This window comes from Heteronotia binoei, chromosome 9, assembly GCF_032191835.1.
Source record: "Heteronotia binoei isolate CCM8104 ecotype False Entrance Well chromosome 9, APGP_CSIRO_Hbin_v1, whole genome shotgun sequence".
NCBI classification, from domain to species: Eukaryota; Metazoa; Chordata; class Lepidosauria; order Squamata; family Gekkonidae; genus Heteronotia; species Heteronotia binoei.
The window spans coordinates 89,423,781-89,442,880 of NC_083231.1; the positions used below are offsets into that span (position 1 = coordinate 89,423,781).

At 43.0% G+C, this 19,100-nt stretch overlaps 1 protein-coding gene across 3 annotated transcripts in view; it reads left to right on the forward strand.

The window, feature by feature from the left end:
* Positions 1-18,834, forward strand: part of TBCK (TBC1 domain containing kinase) — a 145,095-nt gene extending 126,261 nt beyond the window's left edge. For all 3 annotated transcript variants that reach the window (XM_060246961.1, XM_060246959.1, XM_060246962.1), the window contains one exon: positions 17,644-18,834. In XM_060246961.1, the coding sequence (XP_060102944.1) occupies positions 17,644-17,754 (111 nt within the window). In that variant the 3' untranslated portion in view covers positions 17,755-18,834. The remainder of the gene's footprint in view (positions 1-17,643) is intronic.
* The last annotated feature ends 266 nt before the right edge of the window (positions 18,835-19,100 follow it).

Genomic DNA, 19,100 nt, shown 5'->3' on the forward strand with positions numbered 1-19,100 from the left:
GCACAGAAGCAGACTTCTTTGTATGGAGGCATTATCTGATAGAATATTTTTAATCATGGTGACAATAATAATGACCCATTCTTTTGTCTTGTACTCTGGGAAAAATATTTTCTTGGACAGAACTTAGGAAGCCTAAGCCAGAAGAGTGGTTACAAAGCTAAATAAATGTCTCTTACCTTGTTTTTATAGCTGGCTGTGGTTATGGTGAATGACGTTTTGATCATCATACCAATTTATTTTGGCCTGTAAAAGTAGCTGACATGAGACCATCTCCTTATCTGGAACATTTATAAAATGCCATATACACGCTGGTTACCATAGTATCATAGTTCTTTCGAATGTATGGCAGAAGTTAGCTGTAAGAGGAACAGGTAATCCTCTCTAAACAAAAGAGGGCAATCGTGAGTTTCACACAAAGTTTTGTTGGCCTTCAAATCAGCATAAAACAAGATTAAATTCAGCTTCCCCTGAACATAACACATTCTTGGCCTAAAGGAATGTCTCTCTTGTGAAACACATTTCCAAATATGTATGGTGGCCCTTTGCTATGAGAACTGTTCTTTTGGCTTGACAGCGAAAGGAAAATTACTTGGATACAACAAACTAATATTGCAGCACTCTTTCAGTGGAGAGTCACTTGAATGACTGAATTGTGGTGCCTGATCGCCTTACATAGAAAACACATGCAACAATTTCATGCCATTGCAGTTTTAATGCACACAACCACAGCTGGTTAAGATGAAATGTGGAGGGAAGGTTTGGTTAACTATTTTTCCCAGGCTGTGGACTGGAGCAATCTGTCCTCTCAAATGGAAGCAGGGATAAAGCACTTCAGGAAAATGCCTTCCTACCCTCTATTTTCTTGAGACAAGAGTCAGCTAGTGACCAGGTGGCCTTTACCATAGTCAGTTAAGGGCTACAGCAGACAAAGAGATGCCTGTGAACATCACTTTCGAAAGATACGTAACATCTCGTTATTGGAGGGAGTAGCATCACAAGCCCTCCCCCCCCCCCCCCCGCTTTTTTTGACTGAGCAATTCGGTGCTCCCTATAAATGTGGTTGCACTTGAAGTAGTTAACTTGGGAATGTTCTCTTTTGGCATCTGCTGATCTTCATGGCCTTATCTCTTATCATATTTTCCATCTGTGTAGATGTAGATTAATGGGATCTTTAAACTCCTTGTGTGTTGGGCCCTTAAACCTGTCAGTTTGTACTTGAAATTATTGAGTGAAAAGCGTACATTCCTCATCCATTGGGTATGTAAGGAATTTTTCCTTGTACTTGAGTGAATAGAAAAGTGCATACTGTTGTTCCTTACTCTTTGCCTTAGTAGTGTAGGTGCTGCTTTAAGCATCCGACCATGTCTAAGAAACGTTTTGAATGTTTCCAGTCTCATATATCAGTGAACCTTTACTGTTTGACACTGTTGACTAAATGTTTAAAAAATAATCCGCAAAATAGAGTGAGAAGGGTTACTGTATGCTTAGTTAACATGGAGCAGTTCTTTTCAGTAATGGCAAGTGTTGATGAACAATTTATTTGCTTTAATGTTCATCAACTAGTTTTTACAAATGCAATCACAGAAGAACTGTAGGTTTTCTTTAAAAATAGAAACATGTTACGATCCAGACAAATTTACTGTTAAATGTACAAAGCCTTGAAAATATAGCCTTCATGTTCTACTCCATGTATTGCAGTACTGCAGGGAACCATAAGATGGATATTTTTCCGATTTTACGGTATCTGAGAACTTTGCACAATGGTTGGACTGTACCTAAGTGGCTTTGGTCAGCATTTTGAAGGGTAACTCAACACTTCAACATAGGTGATAAGTTTACTTACTTCATTCACACCTAGCCATTTTCCCCAGTTGGAACCCAAAGTGATTTGCATTTTTCTCCTCCCCTCCATTTTATCCTCACCACAACCCTGTGAGGCAAGCTAGGCTGAGAGTGTGTGTGACTGGCCCAGTGCCGTAACCAGGATTTCATGTTTGGTGGGGCCCACAGTAGGATTTGTTGTTTGGAGGGTCGGGGGGGGCCACCCAGTTTGGCAGCCAAAGCTCTGAGCACTGTAAGCTGCCTTGAGTTCCACAAACTAACCTCCCTTTGCCTGGGCAGTCATATCAGCTCTGCTCCCCCCACCCCTTTTTTATGTGCCCATCTCTCAGAGAGACAGAGATCTCTTGACTCTCTCCCCTCACCTCTTTGCTCTGCAAGGTATGTTAGGGAAGGGGAGCGAAAAAGCAAAAAGACCAGCAGCAACGCTACTACTTGTTTAGAGTGGCAGTGAGCAAAGGGGACAGATTGGGGGCTGTCCAATGGAGGGGCTATACAGTTGGAAGGGGAGGGTGAAATGATGGGCCTGGCCCCTCCCAGGCCCCACTGTAGCTGCAGACCTGGACTGGCCCAAAGTCACCTAGCAAGCTTCTATGACAAAGCAGCTATTTGAATCTGGATCTCCCAGATCCTTTTCTGACACTCTAACCACTACACCTTACTGGCTCTCAAACTGGCTACTTTCTGGTGTGTTTTTCCCTTGGATACCTGTAACATAGTGGAAGATGGACATTTATCAAGGTACCCTGGCCAGTTAGGGCTCCCTAGTACTTTCCCCTTGTGTATCCCAATATAGACACTTCCTCAGACATGATTCTTCACTGGAAAACATATAGTAGTCCAGCAGCAAACACATCTGTCATGTGAAATGTATGTTGCTTTTTAGCATACTTGGGGCATTATAGAGGAAGTTTAGGACTAGCTCAACAAAAGACCACAATCAGCTCATCTGTGACTTTGAAACTTTGCAAGTGGGAGATCAGGTGGCTTTATTTTGAATTTATTTTATACCAAGATCTTACCCAATCATCATTCCTTAACTCATTTGAATCTACATTCACAAGCAGTTGAAAAGCCAAAAGATCAGTGGGTTGGATCCAGCACAAAATTTCCATCTGCACTAGAGGTCTTGTAAAAGCAGAAATGCAAGGGAAAGATTGTGGTAGCTACTTACACTAAGTCAAACAATCTATCCCTACTCACATTTTTGCTTCCACAAGATATGGTGCAACCAATTTCTGGGCATTATAATACAGAAGGAGGGATATTCTAGTTGCACCAGTTCTCACAAAGCAAAACTCTGCTAGGTCTCTGTATGTTTCCACTGTATTGTCACGATCTTCTTCGTGGTCTCTGTGCTTCACACTCATGGGATAGAGCACCTGCGCCGATCCCCAAATCGGTACCTAAAAAGCCCGGGATTTTTTCGCACTCGGCACCAACAGGCATGCGCAGGCGTCCCAGTGCGCATGCTTGCCGGTGCCAGCTCAAGGATCCCGCCAGTTCCTTTCTGACCGCTGCGCTGAGAGGATCTCCTTTCGTGTCCCTGGTCGGTAAAGTAATCTTAGATTGCTTTTTTGCCTTTGTATATAGCCCGTTTGTTATTTTCTTAGTTTAGTTAGTTAGTTGTTAGATAGTGTTGTTAAAAAAAAAAAGGTTTGTTGGACTTGCCCTTCGGGGCTTGGTTTTTCCCCCGCTTTCCCCCCTCAGAGACTTTCCTGGGTGGGGTTTTTTCCTGGGCGTCTATGGAAAGATGGGTTTTTTTAAGAGGTGCTGTTCCTGTGGGAAGAAGATCGCCCCCCCCCCCCCCCGACGGCCATTCCCTCTGTCTCCTCTGTCTGGGCGAGGGACATCTAGTCGATTCTTGCGCTCACTGTCTGAGTTTCTTGAAACAAACTTGTAAGAATCGAGCGGTGAGGCTTTCGACGGCTTTGGTCGAGTTGGCACTTCGTCCGCAGAAGATGGCATCGGGCCCGTCGGTACCGATGGGTGAGGCCGCGGCTCTGACGGTCACATCGGCTGAGACTTCGCCGATCAAGACCGAGATGCCGGTCGAGCGCGGGCGTTCCACGAAATGGCCTTCTGAAGGGTCAGTGGACACTCCGGTTAAGAGGTGTCGGGAAGATTCGGGGATCCGATCATCCACGCCGAAGAAGGGGAAATCGAAGGAGAAGCGGAAGAAGAGACCATCCCGCACCCCTTCGCCTTCGCATGATGCTTCAACATTGACAGCCCCACCGAGGAAGATCTCGGCATCCCTGCGTCTTAGCCCTTCGGTGTCGAGAGGCAGTGCTTCGCAGCTGCGCCTATTGGCATCGGAGCATGAGATTGACTTGACTCAGCACTCCCACTCTTCAGGGTCCAGGCATCGCAGTGAGAGCAGCTCAGTCTCGGAGGTGGAGGTGTCGGCGCCGATGGAGCCTTCGGCAACGATGGATCAGGCGAGAGGCTGGAGAGAGCTGGAACCGACTGCAGTAGCTCGTCGCTTCCCACCGCTTCCACCATGGGAGCAGCGCCAATGGCCTCCTTACACTTATCCTTACTCACCATACCAATGGTACCCTCCTCGTGAGTTTGCAGACTGGGACCAGCAGTCCGAGGCCTCCCACATGTCCAGGCTGTCTCAACATTCGAGATGGCGTCCTTCGGCATTGATCGCTGTCCCGCCTGACAGACGCAGCATGGTGGTGGAGGAAGTCCAACCTCGGTCGTCAGGGTTGATCCAGTCGCTCGTCAGAGAGTCTACGCCGGTGCTCTCAGAACGGTCTCTACACAGAGAGTCTTCATCGTCGGAGAGCCAGTTTGGTGTAGTGGTTAAGTGTGCGGACTCTTATATGGGAGAACCGGGTTTGATTCCCCACTCCTCCACTTGCACCTGCTGGAATGGCTTCAGGTCAGCCATAGCTCTGGCAGAGGTTGTCCTTGAAAGGGCAGCTGCTGTGAGAGCCCTCTCCAGCCCCACCCATCTCACAAGGTGTCTGTTGTGGGGGAGGAAGATAAAGGAGATTGTGAGCTGCTCAGAGATTCCTCGGAGTGGAGGGCAGGATATAAATCCAATATCTTCTTCTTCCGGACCAGGCTTTGGAACCTCCCCCGGTGTCTCATACAGCTGAGGATCTTCCCATCTCACCGTCAGAGGATCTGAAGTCGTACGGGGACCTGGTGAAGAGGAAGGCACTCTCCCTCTCGCTTCCGGTGTCACAGCCGCAACCCATTGTAGACGATAACGTGTTCGACATCATGCAACGGGATACGTCTATCGCGGTTGCCCTGCTGGTGACGAAGGTCATCCTACAGGTGGTGAAGAAGCCTTGGGCGAAGCCTGCTTCTACACCCGTGTCTTCGAGGAGGTTGGACCATATGTATCGTGTCCAAGAGTCCAGGGCTGACTTCCTCTTCACACATCCAAAGCCGAATTCGGTGGTCGTTTCCTCCGCCCGCAAGATGCACTCCTCTCCACCAGACAAGGAGGGAAAGAAGCTGGACAACGTCGGGAGGAAGTTCTACTCTGCTGGGGTGCTGGGAGTAAAGGTATCTAACTATGTCGTGTGCATGGCTAGATACCAATACTCAGTATGGGAACAACTAACCCCCCTCCTGTCTTCCATGAGTGAGGAGAAGAGGTCTGCTGCAAAGAAGTTGCAGAAGGAAGGCTTTGCTGTAGCCAAACAACAACTGGCTGCAGCAAAGAACATGGTCGACATCTCAGCAAGGACCATCATTTCTGCCGTCTGCCTCCGCCGCGACTCCTGGCTCAGATCTACGGCTCTCCAGCAGGACACCAGGGCCTTCATTGAAGATCTGTCCTTTGAGGATGAAGGCCTGTCCAGCTCTACCACCGATAATGCGCTCCAGGAAATGGACAAAAGTATAAAAACTTCCTGGAACCTGGGCGTACCAGCATCTTCCAGAGCTGCGAAACAGAAACAGTGGCACAAGCCTTGGGCAAAGTAGCCGTACCAAAAGTTCTCCCCAGAACAGCAGTGGAGACCTTGCTCTGCTCAACCTGAGAGTAGGTCCCCATACAGGGGGAACAACAGAAACCGTTATGCTTCACAGACCACCGGCAAGTCCAAGGGCACTCGCCCTCAAAAGCAGGGCCTTTGACTTTCTGGCAGCACGTGTCACCGTCCCCTCTTCCACTTCGTCTATCCGCCTCCGCCCATTCCTGTTGGCCTAGGAGTCCATCACTATGGACAGGTGGGCGCTTTCCATCATAGCGGAAGGCTACAAAATAGACGTTGCTCAGATTCCGAACCAATCTGTGGTAATTACCACTCTCCCTTCCCCACCTCTGCTGGCAGAGGTGAGCAACCTCTTACAGAAACAAGCCATAGAGAGGGTTCCGATGGAGGCCAGGACGGGAGGCTTCTACTCTCGTTACTTCCTGGTTCCCAAGGGGGGCGGGGGTCTAAGACCAATCATGGATCTTCAGAATCTGAACAAATTCATTTTGTACAGAAGTTCAGAATGTCCACTCTGCAAACAATTCTGCCCCTCTGCAAATAATTCTGCCACTCATCAACCAAGGGGATTGGATGGCAACACTGGACCTCAAGCCAGTTTGGTGTAGTAGTTAAGTGTGCGGACTCTTATCTGGGAGAACCGGGTTTGATTCCCCAGTCCTCCACTTGCACCTGCTGGCATGGCCTTGGGTCAGCCATAGTTCTGACAGAGGTTGTCTTTGAAAGGGCAGCGGCTGTGAGAGCCCTCTCCAGCCCCACCCACCTCACAGGGTGTCTGTTGTGGGGGAGGAAGATAAAGGAGATTGTGAGCCGCTCTGAGGCTCTTCGGAGTGGAGGGCAGGATATAAATCCAATTTCTTCTTCTTCTTCTTCTTCTTCTTCTTCAAGGATGCATACTTCCACATCAGCATCCATCCTGCGTTCAGACGTTTCCTTCAGTTTGCAGTAGGTTCTCAGCACTTCCAGTTCAAAGCTCTTCCATTCGGCCTGTCCACTGCACCTCGGGTGTTCATGAAGATGATGAGCGTTGTGGCTGCCCATCTCCGGCTTCAAGGGATAGTCGTCTTTCCATACATCAATGACTGGCTCCTTGTGGCGGAGTCGAAAGAGAGTTTGTCATCCCACATTGCCGTCGCTCTTCGTCTTCTCGACACCTTGGTCTGCAGGTCAATTTGGAGAAATCACACCTTACTCCATCAAGGACAGTTCAGTTCATAGGGGCTTTGCTGAATACGAACCTTCATCGCATGTTTCTGACTCAGCAGAGAGTGATGGACATTATCAACCTTGTCAAACTTCTGCAGAGTCGAAAGTGGGGCACGGCGCAGCAGCTGCAGCGGATGCTGGGGCTGATAGCGGCGACTACAAGCGTGCTGCTCCTTGCGAAGCTGAGGATGAGCTTTGGTTTCTTCGTCAGTTTCGCCCGTTATGGGACTCACCTCGAAAGAGGTTTGTAATTCCACCTGTGACACTTCAAACACTGCAATGGTGGAAGTCAAAGGACAACATTTGTCAGGGAGCTCCCTTCCATCTACCTGCACCAACTGTGACTATCACAACAGATGTGTCTTTAGGGGGTTTGGGTGCCCACATGGACGCTCTGTGTGGGGGGGGTCCTTGGCCTTGGAAATTGACTCACTGCCACATAAATTACTTGGAACTGCTGGCAGTTCATTTTGCTCTTTGGTCTTTCCACCCCATGGTGGCGGGGAAGGTTGTTGCTCTGCTAACAGACAATACCACTGCCCTGTGTTACATCAACAGGCAGGGTGGGACAGTTTCTCGACAGCTCTGTGCACTAGCACTGGAGCTCATGAGAATTATGTGTGAGGATTTGGCTAAAGTCAGTTTACAATAACAGTATTTTTTGCTTCTCTCTCTCTCAGTGGAATCACTTTTGTATACATTTTTTAAAAACCTGAGGTGTCTAATGTTCCAACATACTTGAAAGATGTGAGGTTTTACTTTCTTCAGTAGCACAGAATAAAAGATAATCCAATAAATCTTCTATTGAGGAATGCAAAGGGTCATGGTTAAAACATAAACACAGCATTTTGGCTTCTGATATATATGAGTATAACATAAAAAGTCAGAGCTGCAATGTATATTCAAAAGCGTTGCAGAGGAATTTATCTTGGAATATCTTTAAATGAACTCGCTGTAGCAGCATCTAAGCTTTGAGTGTCTACTTAAATATTCAGTGCATAGATATATAGATGTGTAAGGTCTTCACAAAGGGGCAGTGGTGAATTAAGGTGTTCTCTTTTTTTTTAAAAAAAAGTAAGATTTTAGATTATATCTGTAGCTTTCTTCTGAGGACTGAGAGGAAAATAGTTGGGAAGAGGAATGAAAAATCACTTAGAATTGTGGGTATGAAGGCTCAGTACTGTATGGTAAACCAGACTGCTATCTAAATAGTAGCAAGTTTGATTTTGTTCTGATGAGTACTTTCTTAACTAATGGGTGGAGGGTATGTGTGTCAATCCAGTTTGCTATTCCTAGCTATTTTACTGGCTGTTTTTAACATGACCAATGGGCACATACTTCAAAATATGCTAGATTTACCTAGCGGTAACTTTAGAATATTCAAAGGGCTCTGTTGGATCCATTTAATCCAGTGTTGTAACTTAGATATACAAGAGCAGTTTCACTTATGAAAGATGAAATCTCTCATTTCCTCCTGTTCTCCTTGAGCCAAACCTCTCTCCTCACAACTCCTGTGTGCTACTTTAAATACCATTCTGGGCACCCCAAATTAAAAGCTTATTTTTGGAGGGTACATGAGGCTGCATCAGGAAGGAGGAGATTTAGCATTGCCAGCCTCCATGTGGTACCTGGAGATATCCTGATATTACAGTTGATATCCCGATGAACGAGAACAGTTCCTCTGGAGAAGATGGCTGCTTTGGAGGATGGGCTGGTATTATCCTGATGAGGTCGTCCCTTCCCCAAACCCCACCCTCCCCAGGCACCACCCCAAAATCTCCAAGTATTTTCCAATCTAGAGTTGGCAACCCTATCTCAGAAAGACTCCATTCTGTAAGTTAACCACTATTTGTGATTCATTGGGAAAATTAGGACATTTGGCAGTAACTCCCATGTTTCTAGTAGTCATCACCCCTCCAAGAAACTTTCCTACATATAGAAGTCCACTTCAGCTAACATGGACAAGCTTTTGATAGAGTTTTATCTGGAAATCTGTTCTCACTGCATACAATACCAAATGGCCTTTCTTTAAATTATTTTATTTATTTATTTATTTCAATTTATATCCCGCCCTACCCCACCGAAGCAGCCTCAGGGCGACTCACAACACAAAAATTCTAACAATAAAATTAAACTAAAGGAGGGCAGAAAGTGAAGGACAACATATAAACATAGACAGCTTCAAGAGGGAATTGGATAAACATATGGAGCAGAGGTCCATCAGTGGCTATTAGCCACAGCGTATTGTTGGAACTCTCTGTCTGGGGCAGTGATGCTCTGTATTCTTGATTCTTTATAGGGGGGGGGGACAGTGGGAGGACTTCTAGTGTCCTGGCCCCACTGATGGACCTCCTGGTGGCACTGGTTTTTCGGCCACTGTGTGACACAAAGTGTTGGACTGGATGGGCCATTGGCCTGATCCAACATGGCTTCTCTTATGTTCTTATAAGCATTTTTAAATGAAATGATGTTGTTCTGTTCTATTTTATAGATGTGAGAAATCTGAAAAATCATTCACTTCTGGAAAACTACCTGACTGTTTTAAAACAGAAGTTAATAGTAATAGAAAATAGAAATCTCCATGGCTTCCTATCTATAGCAACACTAAGGCAGTAGTTAGAGAATAAAGGGAAGTTTTGATCTGCCTGTGGTGAGAAGTTCAGCTACTAGTTGGTGAAGAAGGAATCTGGAAAGTGGTTTCTATCCAAATGTGTTTTATTCCCGTATTTTTCATGTTTCATCTTTTTATTAGGAAATTATTTTCTCTTTTGCTTTTCTTTCATCTCCAAGTTAACTTTACAATAGTTACACAGACCTGCAGGCAGAGTAGAACATTGAGATCCTTGTAAATATTTGGAATGATTGTTTCGCTTGTTCCCTCCAGCAGTGTACATACCAGAAATAACCTTTTAACCTTTTTAACCAAAAAAGGCAAAGAGAGGGGAAAAAAACACTGTTACATATTTTGTGACTTTTAGGACAAGAAATGAAACAGTGCTAGAAATAAGCAGGAATAATAAATTCCATTTCAGTAGTATTTTTCTTTTAAGAATGCACAAGATAACATATCCATGTAGGAACTTGTACATACGCCCTCTTCTGTCGTAAATGTTTCTCTGTGTGTGTGCTCAGTAATCACAAGTGATTTCCTGTATCAGAAAGATATCTGCATAGGAAATTTGGTATGTATGATGTGGCTTCAGATGTATTTTGGACAGTGAACTAGATATCATCTAGATCTGACCTAATCATTTCTTGGTTGCCTGCATTCATATTTATCAACGAGTGACTACATTCTGCCATTTTCCCAGGAGAACACACATTCATGCTCTCACTGTTTCCCTCATCCTTTTTTCTTCTTCCATCAATAAATATATTATTTATGAGACCTCCTACTTTGTTTCCATGTCACCCTTTTCTTTCTGTTCTGAAGCTATTCAAGCTCCTGCCATGTCTTTGCTCTGCAATATTGCTCATTTCCCCAGACCACCCAGCTAGCGACTGCATTACACCACCATTCTCTTTCTTTCAACTGATATTTTAACAGTCATCGCAGATCTTGTCCAGCCTGGTTGCTATGGGGCTCTCGCACGGCTGTAGTAATAGCCCTTTGGCTCTTCAGTAAGGCCATTTGTCACCGCTTCAGTGAGAGCCTTGTTTTATTACATCATGATTACTTAGGCATTAGGAAAGAATATTATGGCAGACAATTTATCAGCACTTGAGAAAGAAGCAAAGCTGCAACCCATGCAAATGCCTGTTGGATGAATAGAAGCTAAAGTAGTCGCTGAAAGTTTGCTAAAATATGGAATATCACTTTTAGTGCATGAAAATGAATTAGTGTGCATCCCTATATACTCTTACACTCTTACATCCTTATACTCACCAGCCTCCAGCCATCAGGATTACATGGTTCTTCCTATGTTTTCTTCCCTCCCGGCTCATTGGTGATTGGGTAGAATCACCCCGGGCCAAGTGACCAATTGAAAGGGAGTCATGGCTTTGTGACATAGTATCTGCATGGCATGCAGAAGATCCCAGGTTCAATCCTCAGCATTTCCAGTTAATGAGGAAGGGTTGTGTGTCAATGGCAGAGCAACTGCTTGGCAAACAGAAGGTCCCAGGTTCAGTCTTTGGCATTTCCTGTTAAAGGATCAGGCAGGAAGGGATGTGAAGGATCTCTACCTGGGACCCTGGGGAGCTGCTGCTAGTCTGAGTACTCAAGATTGAGCTTGATGGACCAAGGGTCTGATTTGGTATGAGGCAGCTTCATGTGTTCATGTGTGTTTATGAGTCTCTGAAAGGAGGCTGTTTTGCTCTCAGGAGAAGGATCAGCTGCATAATCAGTGGCTAAGCTCAAGAACATCTTCAGTCTATAAGGATCTTAAAGTGGGTTGGCTGCCACTTGTGCTTCCTGTGTCACTTTCATCCTTGCTTGGTCTCTTTTTGACCATGAAAAAACATGGGGTCTTCATAGTTAGAGGCAAAACAGCTGCTCTGCAGGCCCTGCAGCTCATGTCTTTGTTCAGCACCCAGACACGGTTGGGTCTGATTGCTAGTTTTTCCCTTTCTCGTTGGGCTTCTAATCTTCATGACAAGGGGTATAATCTCTGGAATCTGCCTGCATGGCTGGGCTCAGCATCCAGTCTTTAAAAAACTGTGACCATTTCAAGGGCACTTTTTTTGATCTTCTCAAGCATTAAAGGATTGTTATCCCTCAAACTGGGGGAGGGAAGCAACACGTGCATGCACAGCCCCTATAGCACTGCACTGCATTGGCTGTTCTCATGGCAGAAGCAGGGAGTGGTTGAGTCCAAAGGGACAATGGGCCAATCCTTTCTGTGATTTTATACTCTTCTTGCCTCCACTTGCATGGACTTCCTCACCCTTGTCAGTTCCATTATGCCCTTGCTGTATTGTTAAAGAGTTGGGTTATGCTGCTTCTCCTATGGACAATCTCTGTGGAACGGAGACGTATTGTTGAATTTCCTGCATTGTGCAGGGGGTTGGGCTAGATGACTCGAAGTCCCTTCCAACTCTGATTCTATGAAAAGGTCCAAGTAGACCCTTCCTACATGGCTGTAGTATTAAGTCCTAGTGATTGTGGGTTACTCTGCTTTGCTGGACTTGCCTGCCCAGGCCACAGACAGGTTCTTCCAAGTCTTCTTCTGGAATGTGGAGTACTCAGCATAACCAGAAAGCTGCATATCCAGTGAAGATATTTCCATTACAAAAAAAAAAAAATCAGTTTTATAGACTACTAGACTCGTTATCAAATCATTCTCCATTGCAATGTTTTGTTGGTAGCAATTGGATTGCATCCTCATCAAGGTTTGCAGGGGAACTCATAGGCTAGCTATATCTGTCTTGTACTTTCATCTATCCCAACTAGTTAGCAAAGCAGTAAGATCTGTATCCTTGGAGAAATATATGTATGTTAACTACGATTCAGCACATCTTAAGGTATTAGGACCATCAAACCAGGGAGCAATGGATTAGTGGCAGACCATCTACTTGGCATGAAGAAAGTCCTAGGTTTGGTCCTCAGCATCTCCAGTTGAAAGGATCAGGTAGCAATGTAATGTGAAAGGTAATACCTGAGATCCTGGAAAGCCGCTGTCAGTCAGAGTAGACAGTATTGACTATGGAACAAGTGTCTGATTCAATTCCACTTCTGTATCCCACATTAGTGGGGTATGTACAATATATGTTTTCTTTACAGTCTCTTTTCCATGCAGACACACCATCCATGTGCATATGCATGCCATATTGGTTTTAATGAAGATGAATAAATGTATTGAAAGGAAGCTGTAAATAAAAAATGTTCTTCCACTTCCATTTAATGGAGAGACATACTGGTATAAATTGATTTGATGCATGTTCCATTTTAGCCAAGCCATCAACATTTCCTCATGTTTGAACTCAGGACCTGGTAACTTACATTAGAACAAAAGAGTGTCACAATTTTTCTATACCTGAATGATGTCTTGGTCAGATCACCACCCTAGAGTTTAGAATAGCCCATGCGAACCAGAAGCTACAGTGTCTGTGTATATAAATTGACTATACAAGAAGGAAGCAGGGCAAGAGCATCCTATCACTTTCAAAACCAGGACTTTTTTGTAGAAAAAGCCCAGCAGGAACTCATTTGCATATTAAGCCACACCTCCTGGCACCAAGCCAGCCAGAACTACATTCCTGTGCGTTCCTGCTAAAAAATAAAAAGCCCTGTTTAAAACAAATGAAAGTGCGGAATCTTCCTGGACATGAGTTTCTGTCCTCCTCAGATGAACTGTTCTCTGAGGGCAAAAGCATATGCTTGTTGCAACACTAGTCCACTTGCTGGAGGAGATGATATTTTAGAAAGTAGTGTAGAAACAAATCCAGGAAGCCATAGGAGTAGGTGTACCATTGTGAATCTGCCTATACTACTACTGGAGTATTTTCTTCTCTTCCTTCTGAGATGATCAAAGACAGTTGAGCAGAAGCGACACTGGTGGCACCTCACTGTGCTTAGTATTTAGGCTGCTGGCAATAATGAGGCCATAGTGAACAACTACAAGGACCACTGCTAAAAGTACTGTCTGGTTGAGGACTGGAAGAAGAGATTGTTTGTGAAGGGAATTTTGCATTGTTCAGAGGGGAAAAGTAAATCTTGAATGCCCATCCTTTGCTAGACTTGGGATCAGATGCAAAGCATGCTTTCCTACATCCCAAGCTGGCATCATTTGACAGATTGCGTTTTTTGTCTTTTAAAATAGTCACTGATATGTTCTTGCCTTCTTTGAGACGTTTCTCTTGCATTGATTGGCACTAACATGTATGAAGAGAGAAGGATGTCAAAACCAATTCTCTTTGGTTTTCCCTATACAAATACATCCAACAGCAGTGACATTGAAGATTCCGTGTCTAGGACAAGCAGTCTGTAAAGTGCAAATAGACCATGAACCAAAACTTCAGAGTGCAAGGCCAATGTGAAAAGTTTTGAAAGATTTTTTTTTACATTTCCCCTAACCAAAAAAAAAAAAAACCCAGCTAGCAATGATCTAAGTGCATATCTATAACACACCACATTTTTTCTCTCTCTCTCCCCCTCTCCCATTTTATTGACTGCTTACTTGCGCTGGTCTGTGACCATATTAATAAAGACTTTGACTTTTTTTGGCTGTGCAGTTTGTTGCACAGAGTTTTCAATTGGATTATTTAACAAAAGAGATGGGGTTGGATCCCAAGTACCATCAAACTACTGTCTTGCATCAGGGGAATGCATCTTCTGCTACCTCCACTGCCATATGATCCAACCCACTGCCTTATTTGTTTTATATTTATTATTTTCAGGAATCAACAATGTTCTTAAGGTTTTCACTCACTGAAGGGTGAGGACATTAATAGGTTGCCAGTGAGTGATGGAGATTTTTAAATAAGTAGGCTCAATGTGCTTTTCATACAAGAAATAGAACTGTGTGAGTCCATCCTTATCAGTGAATATGAATCACAGTGTACATAAGGACTTAAGAGACTTGCTGGATCAAATGATGGGTCTTCATGGTCTGGTATCCAACAATACGCTGCCAGATGCTTCATGGAAGCCCACATGTAAAGACAATAATGTCCATTGTTGTGTATACCCAGCAACTGGTATCAATCAATGTGCCGTCTCTGCATCTCTATTTCCATTTAGCTAGCATGATGAATAGCAGTTGTAAGACCTATGTATCCTCCTGCCCAAACTGCCCTCAAATTGCTTAAGGTGTGGATGGCACTCATCGCCATCAATTGTAATGGGACTGTTTATAATATTTCTTCTGGCATGATCTTCAACACAAGCTTCACAATTGATTATTGCTGGCCTGCCATCTGTTTTTTATTCAGGATTCTTGTTGTTATGGTTCTGACAAATTGTTTTATTGTTTATCTGTGTTGTAAACCACCCTAAACCTACTTGTGGGGAAGGGCGGAATACAAGTCAAATACAATAAATAAATGTGTCTGAACCAGTTTTAAAGCAAATGAAGATACTGTTTGTCATCACATCTTTTGGAAAGTGTTCCACATTACAGTGTGTGAAAGTGTTGGGTTTTTTGGTCTGTCTTAACCCATGTTTTCATTGCATGACTTTCAAATTTAAGTATTATGAGAAGGAAGAAAAATATCTGTCCGCTTATTTTACAGCACTCCTAATAAAATGGAAAAGCAATTTTAGACTGGGAAAGCTCTTTTAGGTGTTCAGAGTGCCTTTCTACAGGTTAATAACAGTGAAAGAGTTACTGGGCAAGGAATCAGCTTCATAGGCAGTTATACAGATGGCTCTGGCAGGAAGAAGACAAATTGTCACCAAGGTAACACTTTGGCCAGAGAGTTAAACCTAAGCAAGAGAGATTTGAGAATCTACAGCTAGAATGTACTTTTTCGTTTTTTGAAAGGGATGAAAAAATCCATAAAGGAAAGGTCAGAAAGAGGTTATAAGAGGGCACTGGGACTAAGATGTTTTTAGATCTGTTCAACTCTTAAGTTCCATCTAGTTAATATGAAGGAATAAGCTGTGGATGATGCCATCTTGAGCACATGTGGCTGAATAAAGGGGATGAGCGATACCCTAGGAAATTCAGGTAAAGAATGATTTTTTAACACTACAACTTGAAGCATAAGTAGCCTATCCATCTCATAGCACATATACCAAAGCAGGGATTCAAAGTTATATCACTTTTGATTTTTGCTCAGTGTGCTGTGCAAATAGGCTATGTGTGGGGTTTGATTACTTTATAAAACTGCTGTCAAAATTGACTGTCAGTAGTCTGATGCCTGCACCCATATTATGCCTAATTCTGCCACAATTATTCAGGAGAAGTGTGGGTGGGAGGAAGCTGTAAATGTCCTAGAGAGCACAAATGTGCAAGTCCCCACAGTGCCTGGTCAGTGCCAAGTGGGGAACAAGGCAAAGAGTCAGAGTCTTTAGGCAGTGCCAAGGCAAGAGTCCTGAAGGACTACTCTGTTAGGCTAGACAGGTGGCAGAGGAAGCACCCAGAAAGAAGTAAGTAACTCAAGGAAAATGGATCTTTCTAAACTCCCACATACACAAAAACGTGACTTGCAAGAGCAGCATTTTTGCATAAAGAGTATTTTGTAAGACTGGCCATTTTTCTTCCAGTACTTTTCCTAATAACACTTAAAAGGCAGTGTTTTATTTTTTTTTTCCTGCTTCTGCATTTTGCCTTGGTATTTCAGTGGTTTATCTGCCCCAGCTCCAAGATCTGTGTCATGCATGCGTACAGCTGGTTCAGATCCTACTAAGATATATTTGAAGTTCGTCCCAACGTGCATCATTTCCTGATTTCTTACTTGCTTCTTTAAAAACAATACAAATGCTGTGGGCATTTGTAATATCCTATGGTTAACCAGTGCTTTCTGAGCAAACACATGAAGTACACATATATACAGAAGCTTGCAAAACAAAATAATCTTTTACCTGCTGGCCGAAGATGGCAACAAAAAGAAACAGGCAAATCACCTTGTGAAGACAGTTTTGGAGCCACTTTAGAGTGACATCTATGTGATTCTCCTTTTGTGCTTATAGGCCTTTTTCCATTTTAATTTAGCTATCCTTGTCATTGGTGTGAGGTGAAAGCATGGAGTGTTTTGCTGTTTCTAAATGCTCTGGGAAGTGACTGTCTTTTGCTTTCATTCAGGCTATTTATGTACTAATAATCAGGGTGGGCTTTAGGAATGCTAGAAAGGGCAAAGGATGGTATTTATTAAATGTTATAAGTGACAATGAGCTTTTCAGAGGGCGAAAGAAAGTTGCTTGCACTTTGGTGCAGATGTCATCAAGAAATTTAGAATTTTCAACTAGTAATCAGAGCAGCACAATATTTCTATAAAACAATGAATTATTTATTGCCTAAAATGATCCACTAAGTTACAATGCACTTTGACTCATTTTGGTGTTTAAGTGCCAATTTCTGGAGTGGGAGAGACTGAAAATTAGTGAAGCAGAAATTTTCTCTTTCAGGTCACAAGTTGAGATACATCTTCCTCTTTTTGTGTATTTTCCCTTTACTAATCAATGTCAGTTAGGAATGGGCACAAACCAGCTGACAAACTAAAATTTGTCACAAATTGGCCTGTTTAGGATTCACAAACCAAAGTTCATGAACTGAAGAACTGAGACAAACCACCATGAACTTGGCACGATTTGTGATGGCTTGTGACAGTTTATTGAACAGGAGAGGTTCATGTCCATCCCAGTAAACTTTGGTGTTTTGATATCAGCAGTAGAAGACCATCAGAGTCAGACCAAGGAGTCTTTGATTGTTTGCATTTTCACAAAAAATAAAAAGCTTGGTCTGTATGAGACAGCAGAGGTGAAGGATATGATGGAGAGCTGTAGAAGCAGCAGCAAAGGAATCCTGTGCAAAAAGTACTTCGGAATCTACTCCTGTCAGTTTTGTGTTTCTTACGGGTGACAGACATAAATGTAAATGGCTTGAAATCATTTAATGAAGCAGTTTGTTTGATTAGAAGGAAGATGAGGAAATCATAAGTCATCTCACATCTGTTTGCTTAACTCTGGAAAGATTTTGTGTAAGTACATGAATGCTACACAGCCTTCTGACACCAAGTTTTTCTGCTTCAGTTCGCAGCTCATCTTGTGAAAATCAAGTATCCAAGGGTTTGCATTTTAGATGGTGGCATAAACAAACTCAAGCCAACGGGTCTGCTGACAGTTCCTTCTCCACAAATATGAGCAACTAAATATCCTGAGAACCTGAGGTGTCTATCAGCTATGTGAGAAAACTGTGAAGGTGTTACAGCACATGTGTCAATAAAAGCAACAGATTATTGGAGTCTTTCCATGCTAGTTTTTCAGGAGATTAATTTTTATTTTATTTTTTTGGCATAGAAGCTCCAGTGCTGGTTGGATGGTAATGTAAATGCTCGTAGAGTGAAAATGTGAACCTGTGTGATTTCAGCGTACCAATAATCTTCCAGTCGAATTTTGTCTGTCTAGCAGTTCAGCGGTAATACACATTTGGGTCAATCAATTTTGCATTTTCAAACTATTAAGCAGAATTGCTCAACTTATTGCAGAGGTAATGTTTTGAGAAAGAAATGCTGAAAATAATGGGACATAATCTTCACTTAAACAAGAAATGCTAAAGTTTGCACAGGTCTCTCTCGGCTTGCACAGGTAGCATTGGGTTATTAGGCTTGCTGATCTATTTCTGGACACAAGGTGACATTTTTAATTTGAATAGAAAAGCAAACTGAAGGTTAGTTCCAAAGTATGCTATCAAATCCTTTCTCAAAAATCTGTCCATACATCCTTTTAGAACTCAATAGTGCTCTACTAGGAGGAGCCTTAATTTCATCCATGTAACTCAATATGACACATCCTGAGATTTGAGGAATGTATTTTTGCAAGAACAGACTTCTGTCCTTACCTGAAATGTGTGGATTGTCTGCATTTGGAAGCAGGCATCACTGGCATGTTGACACAGGAGAGAGGAACCATGGAAATTTTTTGATCTCACAATGAAATTCCCTGCACTCTCACCAACAAAGGAAGTTGAATGAATGAATTTTTTAAATGAATATTTAATTGTTAGTAAATGTTTAACTACTTAGCAACAAACAGCAAATGCCTGAATTTTAAAATATTTCTGGTATATATTAGGAAAATTGACTGTTCTTTGACTTGTCTTTATATTTAGGATCGTAGAATAAGATGGTTAACCGTGTTCACCAACCTGACACAAAAAGCATTTCATTTTGTACTGTTATTTGTAATCATGTTGACATTAAAACATAATTTTTGTGAGCTAAAGTTTCCCCCTAGTTCTGTCATTTCCATCAGCGTCTGAATTATAAACTTGTATGCTTGTAATTTGAGGGGTAATGGAAAACTGCTTCCAGGTGCTATTTACACATTTTTCAGTATTATGACACTGATTAATACTTACCTCAAAAAGAATTGTTGAAATGAAGTGTTCAGTTGACATAATAAGAATAAAAACTCAAGTACTGAAAAGGCATAAAAAAACACTAATTCATTATTTCAGATCATTTTGTCATTTTTTTAAAATTTTGCAA